This window comes from Perissodus microlepis, chromosome 7 (assembly GCF_051167445.1).
Source record: "Perissodus microlepis isolate ML-2025 ecotype Zambia chromosome 7, ASM5116744v1, whole genome shotgun sequence".
NCBI classification, from domain to species: Eukaryota; Metazoa; Chordata; class Actinopteri; order Cichliformes; family Cichlidae; genus Perissodus; species Perissodus microlepis.
Genome location: NC_140467.1, coordinates 13,788,327 through 13,810,712, shown reverse-complemented (window position 1 = coordinate 13,810,712; position 22,386 = coordinate 13,788,327). Strand labels below are relative to the sequence as shown.

The 22,386-nt window shown below is 39.8% G+C and overlaps 3 protein-coding genes across 10 annotated transcripts; 1 reads left to right on the top strand and 2 right to left on the bottom strand.

Annotated features, from left to right (window-relative positions):
• Window positions 1-20: 20 nt before the first annotated feature.
• Window positions 21-12,482, bottom strand: rab3il1 (RAB3A interacting protein (rabin3)-like 1). Of its 6 annotated transcripts, XM_084933644.1 has the most exons (13): window positions 12,094-12,482; window positions 11,602-11,913; window positions 6,992-7,160; window positions 6,760-6,855; window positions 6,036-6,113; window positions 5,671-5,889; window positions 5,367-5,486; window positions 3,410-3,538; window positions 2,909-3,021; window positions 2,689-2,712; window positions 2,250-2,349; window positions 1,653-1,719; window positions 21-1,122 (listed from the first exon to the last, which is right to left on the bottom strand). In XM_084933644.1, exons 2-13 carry the CDS (start codon window positions 11,805-11,807, stop codon window positions 1,037-1,039), a joined length of 1,407 nt encoding a protein of 468 aa, XP_084789770.1. In that variant the 5' UTR covers window positions 11,808-11,913; window positions 12,094-12,482; the 3' UTR covers window positions 21-1,036. The 6 variants fall into 6 exon arrangements, with proteins under 6 accessions (XP_084789770.1, XP_084789771.1, XP_084789772.1 ...); XM_084933645.1 differs by lacking the exon at window positions 2,689-2,712; XM_084933646.1 differs by lacking the exon at window positions 5,367-5,486.
• A 556-nt stretch (window positions 12,483-13,038) lies between these two features.
• best1 (bestrophin 1) lies at window positions 13,039-17,273 on the top strand. The gene is made up of 9 exons (XM_084933679.1): window positions 13,039-13,191; window positions 14,114-14,208; window positions 14,289-14,522; window positions 14,733-14,887; window positions 14,970-15,047; window positions 15,302-15,454; window positions 15,803-15,883; window positions 15,970-16,121; window positions 16,208-17,273. Exons 1-9 carry the CDS (start codon window positions 13,040-13,042, stop codon window positions 17,271-17,273), a joined length of 2,166 nt encoding a protein of 721 aa, XP_084789805.1. The 5' UTR covers window position 13,039.
• A 476-nt stretch (window positions 17,274-17,749) lies between these two features.
• On the bottom strand, window positions 17,750-21,336 carry fth1b (ferritin, heavy polypeptide 1b). 3 transcript variants are annotated; one of them, XM_084933673.1, is made up of 5 exons: window positions 21,262-21,336; window positions 19,994-20,097; window positions 19,726-19,872; window positions 19,376-19,501; window positions 17,750-19,282 (listed from the first exon to the last, which is right to left on the bottom strand). In XM_084933673.1, the coding sequence occupies exons 2-5, from the start codon at window positions 20,093-20,095 to the stop codon at window positions 19,124-19,126; spliced, it is 534 nt and encodes a 177-aa protein (XP_084789799.1). In that variant the 5' UTR covers window positions 20,096-20,097; window positions 21,262-21,336; the 3' UTR covers window positions 17,750-19,123. The 3 variants fall into 3 exon arrangements, with proteins under 3 accessions (XP_084789799.1, XP_084789797.1, XP_084789798.1); XM_084933671.1 differs by lacking the exon at window positions 21,262-21,336 and adding an exon at window positions 21,150-21,257; XM_084933672.1 differs by lacking the exon at window positions 21,262-21,336 and adding an exon at window positions 20,538-21,134.
• Between the last annotated feature and the right edge of the window lie 1,050 nt (window positions 21,337-22,386).

Below are 22,386 nucleotides of genomic sequence, written 5' to 3'. Positions count from 1 at the left end.
AAAGAGACATGGTACAAAAGTGACAGCTGGCATACAATGCCTCGTGTTTAATGCAGCTTTTACACAGTTGATTATGAGTACACTGAGGTCAGGAACCTCAAAGCCCTGCATAAGGCTAAGAAGCAGTTATTGCACATTCTGACACACTATACTTCATTGTTACCTTTAAAAGATTTGTTTTTTTTAAAAAAGTCAGTAACAATAAATCTATAATATGAGGTACAACCTATATACACTATGGCTATTTTCTGCATTCATGCAAAGTCAATTATGGCTTTTACTTTATGTTCATACTGTTAACTACAGATGTGCAAAACTCAATCACATCTTAAAAGCTTTTTTCATCTGGCACTGTAAAGCTCTCCCTATTCTGAGCATGGGTGGGTAATAATTAACGATACATCTGATTTTTAGGTACAGGGCTAACGAGAAGCTGAAGGTGACTAAGTTAAGTCTTTGTACAAGGCAGAGCAGGAAGTGTACCAACAAAATTAAGGCCATGCTCAGAATGAAGGTCTGGGCTGTGGTGTCTGAGCTGATAACTGAAAGTACAAAGAAAACAAGCAGAATCATTGCTGTGTGGAAACAATAAAACTATTACACCACATATTTGTAATACTTGAGGTTAAGATTGTGCTCATTATTTTGCAGGCTAATGCCTTAATCAGGACACACAGTCTATTGTATAAAAATGAGAAATTTTGTATTGTACTGCACACTTTCTTGAGGACAACAGTTATTTTCCAGGAATGTGATGCAACAGAAAAAACCTCTCCGACATGTCTGGGAATAATATTATCTTTTTAAAAAAAAACAAAACAAAACAAAAAAAACCATGGACTTTAATGCCATTCCTGGAGTGCTGGTTTGATTCTAATTGTTTTATTGCATTTCCAAAAGTGACAAACATGTTTTGCTTCCCTTGTTGGTGACCTTTGCTGCAGCACTGTTCAACCTGATCAAAGACATGTGCGTTGCCACAGTTACCCAAGGCTGTAACTGCTATGCTCTCTTGTTGGGTGTTCCAGGTACTGTCCTAGCCCTGGTCAGTGAGGTAGAAACCTAATTTGGCCACATTCATCTCTCTACGAAGACGCATGATTTCCCAGAACATCTGCTCCGCTGAACATGGGGGGAAAAAAAATTAGAAAGAAAGATGTTGGTTGTTGGCAAAGTTAAGACCGAGTGGTAACAGAGCTGCGCACCTGTAATTCAAAGGAATTTTAAAGGAAGACACATTATTCTCTAAGTAATTCTATGTAGTGCATAACTTCATGTGTTTTCTGGGAAAGAAGAAATAATTAAATGATACATCATATAATAAAAAGGACAACTGATTATTAATAAAACATCAACATAATGATTATTAAATAAAGATGTAAAAAGGCAAGAGTAATCCATCACGACACAGCTCGTGCCCCAAAAAAATACAGTGGAAGAAAGTTACCACAAAGTTACCATGAAATTACCCACTACTTACTTATGCTGTACTTAAAAATACTACCTACTACCTACTTGCAGTACAATTTGTATCTTTCAGTAAAATACCTGAAGTTACTCACTACTTAAAATTCCTCATGCATTGCATAAAATTACTTGCATAATAATTACATTTGCTTAAACTATTTATTTCTGTGTCTCTGTTAACTTACCATCATGTCTCACCAGGCCCTGCTGAATGTAGCGGATATAAGTGAAGAAATTGCAGACAGCCGTGATCTAGAAAAGCGAATATGTGACAAAGTCACGACTCTACACAGTGGCTACGCAAACTTTTATAACACTGGCATGTCTTGGGATTTTGTATCATTCAAACATTATTACTATAACTGCAGAAAAGTAATGAATGATAATTAAACTTTGCAATTTGTACATATGAAGATGAAAATCACATTAAAGGCCTCTAATGAGAATAAAACAAAACATACAAAACACGAGAAGAAAAAAAATGATATACTATGAAAGCTACCTGCCTTAAGGCTTCAGCTAGACAGAAGATGTTAAGTCGTTGCGTGAGTGCATCATTTGCTGGGTGGAGTTAACTAATGCTAATATGGTGCAAAGCATGCTTAGGGCGAGGCACACAGAAACCAAACATTCCTTCAAAGAGAAAGATTGCCTGAAGTGAAACAGCTGAGGATCTGAACCACAGGTACAAACAACATGTGTTTGCTTGAGTCAAACTGTTTGATAAGGGTGTGCAAACAAGACTACAGGTGTGCCTTGGACAGAAAGGAAGTGATATTTACCCGTGCTCGGCTGGAAGGTGAGATGTAATAGTAGCTCTCTTTGTCGCCAAGTTTAATGCGATGTTTGCAAAGCCGTGACAGGCCACTTAATGCACATTTTCTACAAGAGAAAACAATGTGTCAACAATTTATTGCAGCAACACGTAGATGCACAGTCATCTGTTTTAGGACAGGATACAGCAAACATGAGCTTACGGGCCTTTCGTTCTTCAGCAGTAAAACATACTGAGAACACTTTACAACTCGTTTTAGTGAAAGAGAGGTGCGCAGAGAGAAAGTTAGCCACAAAAGGAATGAAAGTGGGATCCCGTCTGGTTCATTAATTTACAGATTTGTTTATATCGTTCCACACATCTGTGTTGACAGTTTTTTATTTCATGCCACAGTTATCAGAGTTAGTGAAAAGCTGAAAGGGTTATTAGCTCCCGAGAGGACTTACGTCTCTACTGCAGCCCTAAAGCCACTGGAAAAAAAACAAAACAATTTTAGATCAGACAGTGATTAGAAATTAAACTGATTAAACCACTCTCAGTCATAATTGTAAGATAGACAAAAGGCTCTGATCATAAACCATCGATGGAAAAACCAAACCAACCAAATCAGAGCAGTGAGTGGTGAAACACGACAGGATGACAAGTCATGACAGTCGGGTAACTCACTTAGGACCTCCACACTCTATAGCTGAGGCTTTAACCATCGGTACTGCCGACATGGCGACAGGCTCAATGGTCAGAGAGTTGTTCTCCACTGCGCTCTGGACCAGGTGGGACAGCTGTGGAGAACAAGAATCAATAACTTTAACATAACTTCACATTAACCTCCTAAGACCCGAACTCTTCCACGGCATGCATTTTTTGGGCATATTGGGGCCAGATGAATGTAAAAACAAAGAATTGTCACTTTTTTTCTTTTTTTTTTTACCTTATTTCTGTTTTTAAGAAAAATAAGAGCCACATATGAGGATAATCGTTTAAAATTTTGATAAACAGTAGCAGTATAATGTCCTTATAAGTGGATATCAGGCCCTTGTAGAGCAAAATTGAGTATTTTGGTCTAAATAACCCAAAATGTGATGTCCACATATGTGGACGCCAGGTCCTAGGAGGTTAAAATACACACGAAGCAGCATGGTAGCTGTACAAAGAAGCAGTGAGTATGACCTCTGATCTCGTGAAGGAGAGGCAGGGCCCGATGTCTTCTCTGTAAATACGACTCAGGAAGGTGGAGGAACGGTCCAGGCTCGGGCGTTCCTTCCACATCAAAAACTCAGCAAACAAAATGGAGTCCATCTGCAGAGAGAAAACCAAACCTTCACTCAAACTGGATAAAACTGATTCTTTGACACACATCTAGATTAAAGACGTGTTTAATCCCCAAAAGACCGATGACTGACAATAAAAGATCCACTGTTGAACACACAAAAGTGTTTAAATACTACAGATTAGAAAATCTTGTATTCAAAGAATTCGGGCTGTCAAAACAGTTTAAAAAGGAAATATCATCAATATAAAGCCCATAAAATTCCTCCACCTTATTTAGGATTTATATGATAGAAGACAAATGATCTCAGCAGACCTGAAGTGAAAATCATTTTAAAATAATCAGGAAGTCTGGGAATACCAAAACAGACTGGACTGGAGCAAACCTTGAGCACGCTTTGGTCAATTCATATAGCTCATAATCTGGATTTAGAGAGTGTCTATAAATCTATGTTCTTCATACTTCAAACAAGGCAAGTCTCAACAAGAAGCCCATTTTAATAAAGCAGACAGCGCTGATAGGTCACCTGTGGGTTTAACAGGCAGTTAAAGAAAATTCAAAACACATCAGTCGATCCTTTAAGTGGAAAAACGTAGTGAAGATCCACCATCGCTATGAATTAAGGGATGTAATCATCTCCTCTCCTTTCATAAAAAGGATGGTCCAATGCATCCTCTGCTAAAGGATGTAATAAATGAAATACTGAAACACCTCATTTTGTTATCTGGAGAATTAAAACAGCTCTTAGTAATGCTGCTGTGCAGATAACTCCAGGTCAGGTCACTCAGTAACTTTCCCAGGCAAAACTGGCTGTTTGACAGCGCTCAGTCAAAGTTATGGAGTTTGTTAATGGTGTTGTTGTTGTTGGTGGTAGAAGTAATAGTAGTAGTATATGGGCGGCACTAGCAATGGGGAAGTAAAATAATAAATAATCCAATGCATCATTATAACCACTTGACTGACAGTCATGTAGACATCCTCAATGTCAAACATCAGCATCAATGTCTCCTCAGGCTCATTGCATAGACAAATATCTCCAGAGAGACAAGATTTTGATTTTGGTTTTTGATTTCTTTAGCTTGTTTTCAAATACACAATATCATTTCTGGTAGTTTTTAGTTCTCTAAAAACTTGTTTTAGTTAGTAAGTAGTAAGACATAGTAAGACATAACACCAGTTATGTGGACAGGCAGGATCTAGAGACAATATCTCCACAAATGACACATCACTTGCAGTTAAACATTAATCCATTATGATAGAAAAGTCAAACAATAATTTCAAACTCATAAAAAAAAATAAAAAAAAAACAGCTGCAAAACTGTGAGGCCGAAATTTACAACCTTGGGCAATATGGATAAGAGACACCAGGGACAATTAGTTTTGGAAACCCTACCACACTTTTAGCAATGAGCCAGAGGCACTGACATTACTGAACCAGCTCTACAAATTCTCGAAATTATGGCGACATAAAATGGTATCTTTTGTTTTTGTTGTAGTCATACTAGACAATCCAGTGAGTGTGTCATGCTTGGCAATTTTCAAAAATATCTATAATATCTCGATATTAGCTAACATATCTGTGATTATCTGTCAAGAACTGGGTATAAACTTTGTGTTTCACTAATGTACGTTCAACACAGATAACTCCAGTAAGAAACAAACAGCTGCATCAAGAAGTCCCTGTTCACCTTACATACACGCTGACAAATTTCAATACAAACTATGGAAAGAAAAGCTCTCAGACCAGACTCACCACACTCTTGACTCAACAGATATCACAGTCTAGAATCACAGTCAAGACGCAGGTAAATTTGAAAGATTAGAGAAATGTAGGAAATGTAAAGGAATGCAGATTACCTGTCTGCCATCAGTGCCTATCCCCTCTATCTGTTTTTGCCATTGAGGGTCATAGGTCATACTGACAGACTGGCCAGGTATCAGACAGAAGATCAGAGAGAGGAGGGCAGGAGCAGCAGGCTGAGAGAGGAAGAGACCCCAGATAAAGACAAGAAGAACAAGTCAGAGAGGTTAGCAGAAAGAAGGGAAAAAAGGAAAGAGAATCTGGCTAAAAGTGATAAAAGTGACAGGAAACAGAAATGGGAAATAAAGTGGGACGCATACCTGAAGGAGAGGAGAGACAACTGTATAAACTTCAGTTTACCTCTCGGTCCTCTTTGGACACAGGCTGAATGGAAACTTCTTTTTTTGCAGGTGAGAGTGGAAATGCACCGCTGGCGCTCTTGTTCCGGATGTGCGATTTGTACGATCCCCTGGTACCCGAAGACTGCAGCTGTGGATGCAGCTGGCGATTTGGTGAAGAAGGTGTGGACGTCAACACCAGAGTCTTGAGTGCCGTCACTTCTGCTTGCAGAACATCAATCTGCAAGCCAGACACAAAAAAATTAAATATTGATAATTTGAGGCTATTTTATGACCTTCAACTATGTGAAAAAAAACTGTTCTGATTCAGGAAAGATTTCTGTTCTTCACTGTTTTAATTTTTTTTTTTTAAGAAACTTCACACACCTTCCCCTGAGCCTCCTTGAGCTGTTTCTCTGAAGCTGCTTGTTTCACGTTAGCATCACGCACCATCTTGTGAGCCTCCTGTTGAAAAGTAAATTGAGACTAATTAAAATTGTACATTCAAAGCTCAGCAGCTAGACAAAGACAGTGACTGGCTGGTCAACACAGCAGAACATGTAAGGGAAAAAGTTGACCTTCGTGGCATTAAAAAGCTACTTTTGGTAAGAAGTGTGCTGTCAATTTTGCGACTGAAAGGTATTTTCTGCAGCTGGTCTTACTGCATATGTTTAAGAGTGTAAGATTTTGAAATATACTTTGGATTATTTTCCATCAGAAATTATCTGCATGTTTTGAACCGCTTAGCTGCGCTGCTCTTAACAGACTTCTGTTCACTATTAAATTGAGCTCGCTGCATCTTTGTTTATGCATTGATACATTTTTAGTAGCTAAACCTCAGAGCTAATTTAGAACAAACTTGGTAAATCTTGCTCTTAACAAAGAGATGGACTCCTCCAGAGTCAGTGGGTCAAAAAATTTTCAAAGCAATTACAATGTTGCTTAAAAATCACATCAACCTGAAATTTTTATTTATATAAAGGAAGTGATGGTTCTGTAGAAATGCAAACTGCTGATTTAAGGACTTTTGTGGCATAGCACCAACCACCTTCTTCGTCACCAGCGGTCAGAATTACAGTGCACTCAGCAGAGAGCGAGGATTACTGCTGACCTCAAACAGACTGGCTGTCAGCTCCTCTAGCTCCTGCTCCAGTTGATTCCTAACTTGCGACAGACGCTCGCACTCCTTGTCCTTTAGTTTCAGTTCCTGAGATGTGCAGGGGAAAAGGACACAACCACATTTAAAACAGAGAAGAACATTTGCATTGTCAGCGCCTTGTTTTCCTGGTCACACTATCTTTTGTTTCTCTGTGTGTGCGCAACCACAAAGTAGGTTACTATACCTTCTTTGCAGCATCCAGCTGTTCCCTGAGGATTTCTGACCCTTTTTCCCTGATTTCCAGGGAGGAGCTGCGAAGCCGGGAGAGCTGGCCATGGCCTCGGATTGACGTGTGCCCGACCTGGCCTCCTCCCTCCATTCTGGTCTCTGGCTCTGGATCCAGATCTACCAACCTTCACAAGACCACAAAAAATAAATCGTGTAATAAAAATAAATAAATATATAAAAATAAAATCAATCCTGTACTTAACTACATCCTAATGAGGTTTACAATTTACTACTACTTCTACTAACAGGTCTCTAATGGCTGGTATACCGTGTTTACAAAAATACAACCAGAGCATTTTCACATTTAAAACCCAGAGGTTTCCCCAATTTAAAAATATAAAAATAAAATGAAAAGTAGCTTGACAAAAAAAGGATCACAAAATCAAATGTTGGCCTTCAGCATTAGTATATTAATGCTTTTCAGGTAATAGTTTAGATCACAACCCTGGATCCTGACACAATTGGCATTTAGGCTTTGCTACGTGTACAATCTGATTACTTAACACATCATGTTGGTAGTAAGTGTGTAGATTTTACAGTAATTTAAAAGACTAAAATTAACACCAATGATAAATAAACTAAACGTCTACAAGAAATAAAAAGTAAACTGAAACTAGAACCACTTTTTAAAACAACACTATAAAATGTAAACAAAAACTAAAACTGTAGAAAACAAAATAATACTTAAAAGAAAAAACACCAAACCATAACAACCTTAGAGCCAGTGTGATTACTTACAAAACCCTGAGATTCATTTCTACTTACTTTTACATTGTCAACACAATCTAACAACAATAGCCTTCTTGGTTACAACAGTGCGCTCACTGCAAGACCCCGGGGTGGACCTCGCACCACAGCTTGGAAACCCCTGATACAGCATTAAAAATCCCGACATTTGAATTTAAAGGAAGCTTAAGTTACTTTTATCCCCAAGTTGCAGATAAATCGGTCCACAAAGCAGCTAAATAATTAGCAGACCTTGAGCTAACTAGCTAGTTAGCTTACACTTCCAACTTTTTTTCTTTCTTTTTTTTTTTTACCACGGAGAGGTCCCTCGTCAGTATCCGCCCTTACCCTCTCTGTCAGTGTCCGGGACAGCAGATAAATAAACCTCCCAGCCCGTCTGCGTATTTGTCAGCTGCTCCTCTCCAGTTTCCCTGAGCTGCTGCTGCTGTTAAGTTAAGAAATATAGCATAAACCAAGCTAATGTCCGAGCGAGTTTCAGTGAAACTAATCCCAGTCGTTTTCAATCACAGCTGAGGAATGCGGACGCCTGCGCAGACGATCAACCGCCCAGCAGCAGCAGTTTCAGTCAGAAACAAGACGAAAATCAAGAGCAATGCCAGCTCTGGTTTGCACTTCCTAGAAATAACACTCACTCCTTTCTTCTCCTTTTTTTGCCAAGACAGGAAAATGAGTGTATCTCCTTTTTCCTGCCTCCTCCTCCTCCTTCTTCTTCTCTCTTCTTCGCTCTCACAAGTCACATGATGACATCCACCCGACTGCCCAACCGGCACGTCCTGTACGTGGACCAACAAGGTGTCACGGGTCTACCTGCTTAGGTGTATGCTTTTTGCGAGACCAGAGACAACCGATTACAGAGTCACTCTATGGAAAATCAGTGAGTCCCCCCTCTCTGATCCCCCAATATCAGCTGATATTTTTTATTTTACTTTATTTTGTAGTAACTTTATCATACTTAATGGAACCATACAAATAATTTTTCTTCACTGGGTAAAAGCCATTCAGGGCACAGAAATGAAGTAAGAGGCCTAAAATCCAGCTTTTGTAAGTGCAATGTAGCACAGAGTGACAGAGCCTTATGTACTTACCGTGTTTATATACTTTATATTAAGTGTTAAAATCTCTTACATTCAAGGATGATAAAACATAATGTGCGCTAGTTGCATTTTTTTTTTTTTTTGTAATCAAAATTAAAAATAGTAAGTTACTACAAATTGTTTTTTCATTTAGTAGAACTTGATTTTTCCGATTGTGCAATACTAATTGTTTACCCACAAGTTATTCTTAGTACTGTGTACTGGCAATGAATAAGATGTCTTAACATAGTTATCTTTTTCTCTTTTTTTCAGTCCACATGTTTGCATACTTTTTTAAGTTCCTGGAACTAATTAGGTTGTACAGGGTACTCAGAATAAATAAGTTGCCCTAACTTAGTTATCTTAAGTAAGCTTAGCTTTTTTGAGGCAACAAGTTTGCATACTTTTTTTAAGTTCTGGGAACTAATTTGATTTTACAGTGACCTGATTCCTGCTGTAATTAAATCAGAAGTTTAATCAAAAGTCAAGAATCAATAGAGTTGAATAAAAATATAATTTTAATGTGTAAATCTTTAAGCCCTGTCTGTGAGGAAAGTGTAGCAGGCAGAAAGATAGAGAAATAGAAATGTTTTTGATTTTATTATGCATGAACAACCAGAAGAAGTCATTTTTAACTGTATTGCGATTGATTAAGCCTTCTTTTTTTACAAATTGGATTTACTGTTTTTGAGATTTGCTCTGCTCACTGCCACGATCTTGGATTGGGGCAGTGAGGGCGTTCTCCCCTTAGCCATGCAGGATGGCTGAGGATTGTAAAACCAAAACTGAGAAAGTTTTTGATTTGAAGGTAAATATGTTAAATAAAAAAAGTTAATTATGAACCAAAGTTAGTTTGCAGTCTTATCTGCAAACGTGCTGAACTTATTGTACCAAAAAGGTGGTGAGATTTTATCCCCTATGGTTGCCTCCAGGGTCCCTGAACTTTAATGTTCATCATGGTTTTATATTCATATGAAATATGGTTGAAGTTACAAATAATAATATCAGCGCCAATACTCTAAGTTTACATTTTTTTCTACTCTTGGATCTGTTTGATGTCACTAAGAGCCAATATTCTAATATGGCCCCACACCTTTTACTGTGAAATCAGAAGCCCCATCCACTTGCTCTTCAAACCTGGTCTGCCAAAATCACAGAGCGGATATGTCAAACTTGTTTTATATTGTGGGCTGGACCAGTTAAACTATCCTTTCTTTAACTACACACGTAATCCCTGAGATATAGTAACATAGTGTTATGTGTTAACATATATATATGTAATGTAAAATATCTACTTCAGGTTTTTCTATGAGATAAAGAAATGCTGCTGCATTAATTACAGACATCTGTCAGCATGACTCTTTTGGGTGTAAATTGTAAGAATAAATGTGTAAAATTACAGAGTTCTGGCATCTCATTGCCCAGGCTGTCCTGTAAGTTTATATTTTATTTATTTTACTGAGGGCCCACTATTAAACAAAAAAGAAATTTCTTGATGTAGTTTCTGAAAAAAACAGGAACTTTGCTGTCACTGAATTGTTTTACTTAATTACTTTGGTGTAGTATGAATGGCCATGGTGGAGGTCTTTATCATTAGGCAAAACTATAAAACTTACAGTTAAAAGTCTAGGATTATTCCTTCCTTCACATTTTCTAAAGCCATCCAATTGGCCGGATTGGAGTCTTTAACTGGCCGATTCCAGCACCTGGGCCTTATTTTTGACACTCCTACTATAGATGGTGTAAGAGACCGATGTAGCTACTCAGCTGTTTATGAAGTCCTGAAACCGAACGTGATGAGCAAGGAGTGGATCTGACTTTAAAACCAAGAAGGAAGCCCACTTGTTGGGTAATGACATTTAATTGACGAGTCTTTAGCCAATGAGCATTCTTAGACAACCTCCTGACTCTAAGCCTAATCATTTCAATATGTCCTAAAAATACAGAGCAAGGTTTTTTGCAACCAGATGAGTCGCCTCCTGCTGGCCATTAAAAGGAATGCACAAATCAGTAGACGTAAGACCAGTGTGATAAGGGTGGGGATAAATCATGTCCAGGAACACTAATTAATAGATCACAATTTCACACAAGGCTGTGAGACTGTGTTGGTTTACGTGAAGCAGCCAATCAGAAGAGAGGACAGGGAGCTACAATAGTTTCCTTCAGGGGATGAACTTGGCTACTCCAAGGTCCAGTTTTTCTTAATTTTTTTTAATCTCTGACATGTCCTGTCAGTGAATTTGTCAGTAGGAAAGAATTAGGAATACTGCTGACTGCAGGGTTTAAGACGCTAAAACTCGCAGCGTTCTGTGCGGATTTCAAGCATTTATCCTCCATCTCAGGCCAACACCGGCACGTTTTCCAACTTTTGCATGATCGCTGAACAGCAGAATGATTTTTCATTTACAAAACATGCCTAAGAAAATACCAATCACTGCTGGAGTTACACTAAAACTAAACACAGACCTTTGTTTGCACTTTTGCATATCTGACTCGGTCACCTTGTTACAAGTGCACGCGCCCACAATCACAGACTTCACACTGAGCAGGACTTGTGACAAAGCAATGTGCTACTTTTAGATACATTTTGCACCATGTGCAGAATTACACAACTATCTCTGGAGAATCTGGATAAAGGGAAGATAAATGTATACATGAATCTTTATACATAAGCAGCAACTGTCACGTGTTATGTTAAAAAATGTGTTTTATGAGTTTATCCAGTGCTCCAAGATTTAACACTTACTGTCCAACAACACAGCCTTCCTCCTCGATGACCTTGCCAGACTTGTGCCTGACAGTAGACACATTTTGTGTGCCAAAGAAGACTGCAGAGGAGTATACTGCAATCCCAGATATCCCCGCCTTGAGGACTTCATATCCCGGGCTCGATGAAGTTGAAGGTGGAGAAGAGGAAATCTGGACGCTGTGAATTCCCTCAAAAGCATCCATAAGTTATCTCTCAGGCTGTGCAGAGATTCATCAAATGCTGTTGGATAGCTCCTGGGATGATTTAGTTTGTGGAAGGATGACTCTGACGTGTGTGGGTATTAAGCACCTAAGATGCAGAAAACACAGAGTTACATACTGCAACTTAAAATCAGTGCAACTAACTTCAAGATCTTTTCCCCTTTCTGAATACCACATTTTCTTTTTTTTGCAGGCTGATTGTGCTGAGTCTGTTATACTGCACTTGTGAGATGAATTAAGGAGAAAAAAATAGAGAGGATATACTCACCAGAAATAAGTAAAAATGATTCACAGATGTTGCCAGTGCAGAAGAAAATCTGCCAAAAGCAGCAGAAACCAAACGCCCTGCACTTCGCCCTGCTGTTGGTCCTCCTGGTTATACAGGAAGGGTTAATCACTAACACACTCTGACCAGTAGCGATTCAGCTGTATGCATTTTTTCCAGCAGAGGGGGGTCACACACATTCTCACCTGACCAGGAGTTTGCCATGATGAAATCCTGCTACAAATGGGAAAAAAACAGCAAAGGTGACCTGACATTGAAACACTAGAACACTAGCTCAGAGGTGTGTACCTAATGCACACCTCTGAGATGTAGAAAAAGTGTTAAATTACAAAAAGTTGAAGCGGGCTGAGATTTAGTTCACAGAGTCATATTTCTAACCTAAACCCACACACTCAGCATTTATACTCGTAACCAGCCTATTTGTGGCAGTGTGGGTTCTCTGCTGCCCTCAGATTTGCTCAGATTAACAGGAGCTGGCCTCACAATGCAGCTTTGTTGGAGAAACAGATTAACACATCAAGTGACCGGAGGTGTAGGAGGCCCTCGCTCGCTTTTTCTTTCCTGCTTTGCTTTCTCCAACATTATCCCTGAACGCTGCCACCGCACATCTTGAACCGCAGAGAGCATGATGGCCATTTTCGTTTTCTTTAAGTAAGTCTGCGCATATCACCTCTCTCACAACCTTGAAATCCGAATCGCATCACATTTCAAGGTGTCTTTTTCCAATCAGATTAAATGAGGACCACAAATCAACCCATCTGAGCTGCTTGGTTTAACTCTCTGTCCTTTCAGATCTGTCACCACACTGGTCTTAAGGGGCTGATCGCCGAACCTGAGCTCAGACAAAGCACGGAAGACAACACCACGCTGGTTTCCTTCATGTCAGGCCACAGTCAGCCAGCACGTTGGCCAACAAGCAGCAGCAGCGATGACAGTGACGTACTCCCGCCGAGTTGCTGATGCGGGTTTGGGGACCTTTTTTCACCTTCTCCTGCGATGGAAGGGCAGCATCTACAAACTGCTCTACAGGGAGCTTATCATCTTCACTCTGCTCTACTACTTCTTCAGTGTTGTTTACAGGTAGGAAAGTCACATTACAGCAGCACGAGTTTTGCTCTCATAATGACATTTTTCTGTTTTTAAGAGAGAGTTAACTGTTTTGGTCCCAAAACTGGGATGAGTCATCTTTTAGGCCTCAGTTGGATTAGGAACATAATTAACTTTAAATGTAATTTTACTTTAAAGCTTCAAAAAAAAAAAAAAAAACTAGCACTCATAAATTAATTAGACTACCACTCCAATGTAAGGTTTATGCCCCTTATGCTCTAGATTTAACAGTATTGGTAATAACTAAAATCAGTTTCTGTAATGGTTTATGGCTCTTTAAACAAAGTGATATTTGTATTGCTAAAATATGATTGTTGTTGTTAAGCAGAAAGAAAAATATTGTAAAGCACATTATTATTATTAACTTACATTCCTGAACAAAGAGTTTAGATTTAGTGGTCAGATATTATGCTTGACTTCTCAGAAAGATCCAGTGTGCCAGCTCAAATTTGCATATAAAACCATGAATCGTATATTGCCCCAGTAAACACAGTTTTTAGTTTTAAAGACGTTTTTGACATGTTTTTTTTGTGTGTGTTTTCTTGTTTTTATCACAGATGGTGTAATAAATGTATTCATCACTGTATGTGCTTTCCTCTCCTTTTTATTGTGCCATTCAGTGTTATCTACAAAAATGAAAATTCACAAACATCTCAAAAGTTCATTCTTATTATGAGTAGATGGTTGCGTGTCTGTTTATGAGTAGCACCCTGCTACATAACGGCATCTGTGACCCCTTTTACAGCTCTTAAAATAGCTTTAAGTGTTCTGCGAGATGTATTTCACAAGTCAGGTATTAACAAAAGTAACAACCCTTCTGACTTTGGCAAGTAAAAGAGTCACTTTGCTGTTTTAACAGAGCTCGCGTCAGTGCTTTTGATATTTCCCTCACCAGGTTTGTGTTAAACGATGATCAGAAGAGGCTGTTTGAAAAGTTGTCGATATACTGCGACCGGTATGCAGAGCTCATCCCTGTGTCATTTGTGTTGGGTGAGTTGTGGCTCACTAACCCTAACCCTTTTAAGTCAGGAGGGCATCACTGAAAGTTTCACTTCATTTATCTTAACCAGGTTTCTATGTGACTTTGGTCGTGTCCCGTTGGTGGGGACAGTTTGAGAATGTACCCTGGCCAGACCGTTTGGCAGCATTAGTCGGAGGTCACGTTCGAGGAGCTGACGAAACCTCCCGGCTGACCCGCAGGACACTTATGAGGTACGCCAACCTCTCTGGTGTGCTCATCTACCGCTCCGTCAGCACAGCAGTCTACAAGAGGTTTCCAACCATGGAGCATTTGGTGCAGGCAGGTGCGTCGTTTGCTGTTATTAGTCTTGCCTCTTTAAAACATAGCATGCTGTGCAGAAGCTGCACAGCATTCAGACCCAATGTCTTCTTCTCATGTGGCTGAACTGATGAGAAGATTATGAGGCGAGCTCTGGCTGTTCACCAGGACTATGCGTGCAGGAACACGCACCTTTTGGCTGCTTTCATCAACACGTTGTGTTTTTCCATCTCAGGTTTGATGACATCAGAAGAGCTGAGGCACTTGGAGGATTTGCCCTCCCCTCATAATAAGTTCTGGGTGCCCTGCATGTGGTTTGTCAGCCTGGCTCTAAGAGCACGGACTGAGGGTCGCATCAACAACGACGTGGCACTCACTGCTCTCCTCACTGTAGGTGCCCGTGTGCAAACCAAAGCCTCACAGCCTGCAAATATTTTCTGGTTTTGCATGACTTTTACTGTTTTCTGTTTAGGAGTTGAATAGCTTACGGGCGAAGTGTATGAAGCTGTACGGCTATGACTGGATCAGCCTGCCTCTTGTCTATACTCAGGTTTTTGTTTATATTGCATTCAGCACTGAAACCAAAAAGTAGCCGATAGCAGTAATATTAGGTACTAAAAATATAATGGTTTTCTTGCAATAATCATCATATACCTTAAATCGTTAACCCTCCCTAATCCAGATGCATTTGATCGGCAATAAAAGCCATAACTCAAGATAAACTGTTTCTCTAGGATGGTGTAAAACAATCCTAATTAAAGGCATATAATCAGTTAATGCTCTGACTTTTTTTTTTTTAATTAGGTGGCAACAGTTGCAGTCTACAGCTTCTTCCTAGCGTGTCTGATCGGTCGTCAGTTCTTGGATCCAACTCAGGGATACCCTGGTCATGAAATGGATTTCTACCTCCCTATTTTTACCCTGCTGCAGTTTTTCTTCTATGTTGGATGGCTGAAGGTGAGGGACCACTGATTGATCGTGTCTGTGGTTCTTAAAGTTGAGGCCTGCAGCCACAAAAAGAAAGGAATTCACTACTGGACAGTTCATCCCATTGAGCACTAAAGATGTGCAGAACAAGACTTGGAAAACATTTTTCTTTAATTGAACAGATGAAACATCCCCAACTTTGACAAAAACAGCTGGTCAACAAATGAAATAACCACTTGTGTTGAAAAAATAAATATAAACAAGAACTAAAAAGGAGCATTACTAACATCTGAACTCTGGATTATGCTGATTGCTGACTTTGACTTGTTAATTTGTCCACTGAGTTTCATTGAGGTAGTGTGTTTGTTTTGGTCTCAGGTGGCTGAACAACTCATAAATCCATTCGGTGAAGATGATGATGACTTTGAAACCAACTGGCTTGTGGACCGCAATTTGCAGGTGTGAATCTAAACCAAACTATTTGCTAACTGATCCTAGACAGCGAGTGTATTGTTTGAGTCAATGTGGTTTTCACTGTGTCCCAGGTCTCATTGTTATCTGTGGATGAGATGTACGATAGCCTGCCTCTGGTTGAGAGGGATATGTACTGGAATGAGTCTGAACCTCAGCCACCCTACACTACTGCCAGCGCTGAACACCGCAAACCCTCCTTCATGGGCTCAGCGCTGGATATCAGGTTAAATTATTTTTTTTCTTTCTTTCTTTTTCTTTCTTCTTAATAAACCTGCTGAACATATGTCAAACCTTCTGTTTGGTCTTCAGTGTTCCTAAGGAGGAGATGGAGTTCCAGTCCAATCTGGAGCAGATCAAAGAAAATGAGGAAGCCAACTACTCCACTCCTCTGCTTGGAGGGCTTGGTCGTCTTCTCGGTGTCCACTCCCCAAACTTCCCTCGCTCCTCCCGGGTGTCACTTCTCCGCCGTCGCCCTGGAGCTCCACTAAGCCGCTTTCCCCTTTACTTGCACACAGAGGCACCTTTGACTCAAGGTCAAGCCTGCCAGGAGGGAGATCCTGACTACGCCTTTTCCACCACACCCTTGTACGAAAGACCAGGTTTCTATAGCTGCCCACAAACCCCAATTCACTGCATTCCTCCTGCGGTGCCCCGTCCTCGACCTGCTAGGAGAACCCAAAATGACTTGGATCACAGCTGCAGTTCTCTAGCCCCTCCAACTGTGGGCTCCCAGATCCTGCCTCCTGACACCCCTAACCACATCCCCCCTCCGCCATCCTCAGCTTTCCCCTGGCTGAGTGAGGATGGGGATATGCAGAGTGCACCTACTTTCTCCTTCCCCGACCCTCCACCTGAACTCTGCCCGATATCTAAACTCAGACTGGGACACGGCCTGCTATCTCGCCGCCCTCCCCCTCCTCGCCTCACCCTGGACACCCTACCATCTGCTGACATTCAGCCTGGACCAGCAAGTGCCCGGGCTGCGGGAGGCGGAGGAGAAAGGGTGTTCTCGTTCACTCCGCCCTCTCGCACAACGGCAGCAAATCCCGGTAATCCCAACAGCAGCTCTAGCAGCATTAATGTAACAAGCACCAACAGCGCAGGCACGACGGGAAGTCTTTGCAACGGCACAGGTCACGGTAATTTTAGTAACCATGGGAACTTCAGCGGCAACATGAGGACAAGCAACGGGGGCACCAACGGTGGGTTGAGCAATAACATGAACACAGTTTCCACTTCAGCGCCATCGCAGCAAGAAACCAATCAGCAAAACTCGCCCAACGATTCAGGAATCTCACTCGCCGAAGGAGACCTGCTGGGCGTTCTGGTGGATGGTGGGGTGAACAAGGCAGCAGGAGGGCGGGAGCAGGACTAAGAAAAGAAGGTGTGACTCACTGTTTTTTTTTTAAGCACATGTGCCAAATATCTCACAAAAACAGGCACTGGACTGTATCAGCTGGAGCCACTAAAAATTATTTACTTTCCAATGAACTCTCACAGAAGAATTAACCTACTTGTAATATTTTTTAAAAAAAGGACCTTATGAGATTTGACCCTCAGTGCATTATGGAAAAATACTTTCCAGTTTCATCAGTGGCAGCCAAAATGTGTATATTCTTCATCTGTGGTAGTCTTTGCATCAGTGTCTTTATTAATAAATATTATATATTATTCTTCTTTTGACACTATTAAAGTTTTTTTCCAAATAAAATGAAAAACTTTAATTTATTTGTACATTACAACTTTATTGTTTTATTTTACAAGCATACTGAATCTACAATTTGACTTAACATCTGCAGAAGGAAGCAATCAGTCCAAATAAAATACAATGAGAAAACATTTTCACAGGTCTCACTGCTTATGCATGTTAATGTTTATTTAACTGTCAAAAATAAAACAAGCTGAAAGATTTTATGAGACATTAAAAAATGACAAAAATGTACAATGTTATTCATAATTATGGATGGTAGAGCTAGCTTGTCTGCTCCAATGGACCTGGCATGTTAAAAAATGGTGTATATTTGAGAGATAGTTCACAGCTAAGAATACAATTCCCTATCAGTGTTCTGTTTCAAGTATGCTTCCTTCAGGATTTGATAGATGGGCAAATGGCTTTTTCCACCATTAAAGTGCATTTAGCTACAATTTCAGCCTTGTGAGCTATCTCATCGCACTGCCCTACATCATGCTCTTCAGGTGGCTCGTCTGTTTAAGTCAGACATAGTGGCAGTGGAGTTTCATTGATTGGACAAAGCAAAAGGCGTCTCACAGTGAGATACAGAGCTCAGTTTTCAGAGAACTAGAGTTGTGCTAGTAACCAAAGGTTTCTTAAAATAAAGACAAATGGAAAACAACAGACACACACACACACACACACAAGCTATAAAATAATAAATATAATTAAATTAACCAGTGTTTTAGTATTGTTACATATTGTAACAAGAATATATTGGAGTGGTCTATAAACATGGTTCTTGGCTTTTATGTGTGGATGGTGGTTAAACTAAGAGAAATATTCTGTGAAAAAAAGAAAAAGAATAAAATAACTGAATAGGCCAGAAAAACCTTATTGCGAATAATACCGTGGTAGCTTTATCAGTACACAGAAGCCTGGGGATTCAGCTGGACAAAAGACCTCAGCCTGAGTGTGTCATTTTTGGGAGGTGTAGCTTAATGCCAACATGGTGCCGCACTACCTGAAGAGGAGCTTGAAAAGCCAAAAATGCACCAAGATGGTTGGACTTAAGTGCTAAATAAGAGGTAATGAAGTGATGACACACATGGTAGGTCCAACTCTGTCCAAAGTGACTTTACCTTACTTTACAGTAACAAAATTTTAAACACCACTGGTATAACAGATAATAAACCAGAATTTCTCTTTGCTTTTTAAATTCTCAAACAAAAAAGGTTGATTAACAATTTTTCAATGCATGTAATTTAAATTATTACAGCCTAAAACGTTTCAGTGTCACGGTCCAATCTTCCTAAACCTGACATATAAGGAAACCTGAATGCATAACTAGCATGATTTAAAGGCCTGCTTAGTCTTTATTTTTACACACTGCACGTAGTGTGAGGTGAGGGTTACACAACTCCAGTCTGCGCTACAGCCTCTGCTAACAGCTAATGAACACAAATAAAGCAGCATTCTTTTATAACATATGCAGTATGTACTGTATTTGGCAGGCATGCAGCAGAATTACCCGTGATCACCAGTGCCTCAATTTAACTGCCCTCTTCAGCCATGGTGTGTTTGTCAAAGAGGTACTCAGCCATGCCGCTCTGAGGGGCTCCCATCCGGCGTAGGTTTGAGGTCCAGTCGGCGAGCTGTTTGATGGATTTTACCTGCTCGTCCAGAAAATGTGTTTCTATGAAGTCGCACATCTGTGGGAGACGGAAAAAGACAATATGCAGCATCTTACTAGATAGTCATAGCCGAACAGCGGAGACTGTACATCCTCCATGCCTGCTTCTTACATGAGGGTCGTTGTGTTCAGTGGCCATTTTCTGCAGGTCCAGCAGGGATTGGTTTACATTTTTCTCCAGCTGCAGGGCACACTCCAAGGCCTCCACGCCACTCCCCCACTCATCTCTATCAGGTTTCTAACGCATTAATATTTCAAGAAGATTCAGCACCGATCAGATTCATGTAAAATTATTCATATTAAAGCAACCTGAAGCACTGCAGTCCATCCATTTTTATAATTAAAAAACATTGTAAAGCCTTGATGAATAAAAAGACTGTTTTGTTTTTTGTTTTTTAATATAAAAAGACATGAATTTGGCTTTTTTTTTTTTAACTCATTAGTGAAAATATCCTTACATACCCTGATGTCTTGCAGAAATATTTTGCCTCCCCGCTTGTTCTGGAAGGTCATCAGCTTCTCTGCATGCACACCCTCTTCTTTGGACTGATTGTGAAAAAACTTTGCAAAATTTGGCAAGCATTTATCATCCCTTTCAAAATAGTATGCCTAAAAGTCAGGAGAGTAAACAAAAATAAACAAACAAAAAGATTAAAACACTCTTTTTAATGCCTTTGAAATAACACAGGGCTGTGATACATGACACCACTGACTCAGAAACATTTCTTACCATAGAGAGATAAACATAAGAGGCATACAGCTCCAGGTTTATCTGTCTATTAATGGCAGCCTCGCAGTCATGGTGGAAGTTTTGACGGATCTGAGAAGTCATTTCTGGAAAGATCATAACAATAACTAAATGCTGATCAAATGTAAGGCTGTTCATAACTGGAGAAGCAGATTATTCAGGCAGTTAATTGCAGTATGTTGCATTTTTAAAAAGTATCTAGGCACCAATACTGAGACACTGAGAATTTACACTTCACGTGTTTGTTTGCCTGCATCAAACTAAACACATCTACTTTTAAAACATCTGAAAAATGTCCCTACATATAAATAATCGAGTAGACACTACAACGTCATCTGTATTCACATTAATCCAGACAAATGACCTTGGGACTAAAAAAGGCAAACACCATATTTAGAGCAGCTGTTGGTCAAAGTTAATAGTAAAGTAGCAGACAACTTCTGTCTTAAATTTGCACCTAGTTAATACAGAATCCGTGTTTCGTGACACTGAACTTGTGATAAGACAAGACACAAACATTGTTTACCTGCTCACGCAAAGAAACCACAGCGTTCAAGCCTGCAGCTACTGCCAAATAACGGGCTACCACCCGCGTTGTTTTATTTGTTGTTCTTGTTGGCCGTGGTGTACCTGTGTATACTAAGCATTACGGTAAGTGCTGCTTTTAACATAAAAGCTGCCTTTCGGTGTCTCCCGCACAATAACAGTCTGGTGTTGAATTGAAATATTAAAACTTTTAATCGATCTCGTTACACGCAATATATTCCAATTCCCCAGAAACGCTTTTATCGTTAAGTTATTTCTTACACTACCGTAATGCTTAGTATAAATACATGAAAAACAACGCTGGTTGCTTGCGTGACCCAAACGGAGGCTGGCTTAACAGCTATGAGGAACGTTAGGTTATGGCAGTGGCATGAATAAGGCCAACTTGGTGGCTAAATTATATCAAAATTTAAGCTTCGTGCACCTTGCAGGCATCGAAGCCCACGCTAACTGAACAACAGTTGCGTTGCCAAATATATTCAGCGCAGCTAATCGCTGCTAGCAACCAAATCTTAGTCAGCTCATCTCACAAACAACAGGACAGGTTGCACATTTAAACCCAGCTGCGGAGGAAGCGGTTATATAAACCAACCTTCTTCGACGATTTTACACGTTTCGCTAAACTTATCGCTGATAGTTGCGCTTGCTTGCGACATTAAATTTCCAACTAAGGACTTAACTCGCCGATTTGCCGACGCACTTACGTGACTGCAACGCTGTTGACGTTAGCCGTTAAAGGTGCGGAATGGACACGTTAAAATTAAAAGCTTTTGTGGCTATGTGGACAGCACACAAACCAGTGTGCCAGCGGCTGCATTAGTCTGAAATAATGTTTAATCATTGTGCATTGTTTTTTTTTGTTTAAATTAAAGACTGACACATTCCCCAAAAATTAAACACTGAAGATTCAAACTATGAAAATATTCATAACAAAAACAAGTAAATCTTGTAGATCTTGGCACCTGTCTTGTCTTTCATGCATTGCGTATTCCGTAGACCAAAGGTAAAACACACTACAATGGAAACTGGTACATATTTAATGCCGCCTTTTAATTTCGATTTCTTTTATTATGCTGTCTGACAGTAGAGATGTCAGTCTAATTTTACAGAATCTCCCCGCTCTCTCTTAGGATAAAAACATTTACAGTTCATTCTTGTTATGTTAATATAAGAAAAAGAAATGCAATTGCAACAGGACATCTGCTTTTTCTACGCGATGAAGAAAATTGCTGCTGTAGTAAATAAATGAAATCTGTCAGCATGACTTTTTAGGCTTAAATTCTAAGAAATAAACATTTAAAAGCATTCAAGCTTATAGCTACTGTTCTTTATCAGGCGTTATAAAGACATAAGAAGTCCAAAATGTAGGCCTTCCTTTACATTTACCAAAGCTGTCCAGTGGGTCCAATACTGGGCTCAAGACCTCATGTCTGACACCCATTTTAGGGATCAGTAAACCCGAATAAATAGCATCTGAACTTTATAATAATAAATACAGAGAATTCTCAGTTGTAGCCTGAAACTAAACGAAATTAAAAACCCAGATTTTAAACCAATTACAAAGTCTATAACTGAGAGGCTGCATGTGTGATCTAGATCGATGTAACTTAAGTCAAGCTAAACCTTACTTTAGTGAAATAAACGCACCAAATTTAAAATTTTCCCCAGCCGTGGTGCCAAAACCATTAAGTAGCTGTTCTGGAACACACAGCAGACTTCTTAGCAGAGGATTTCCCTGAGCTTTAAGCTTTACAACCAGCTTTCAGCTTTACAACCAGCTTTCAACACAGTGCTGCATTTTGAACTAAAAGTCATGACAACTGCTGAGT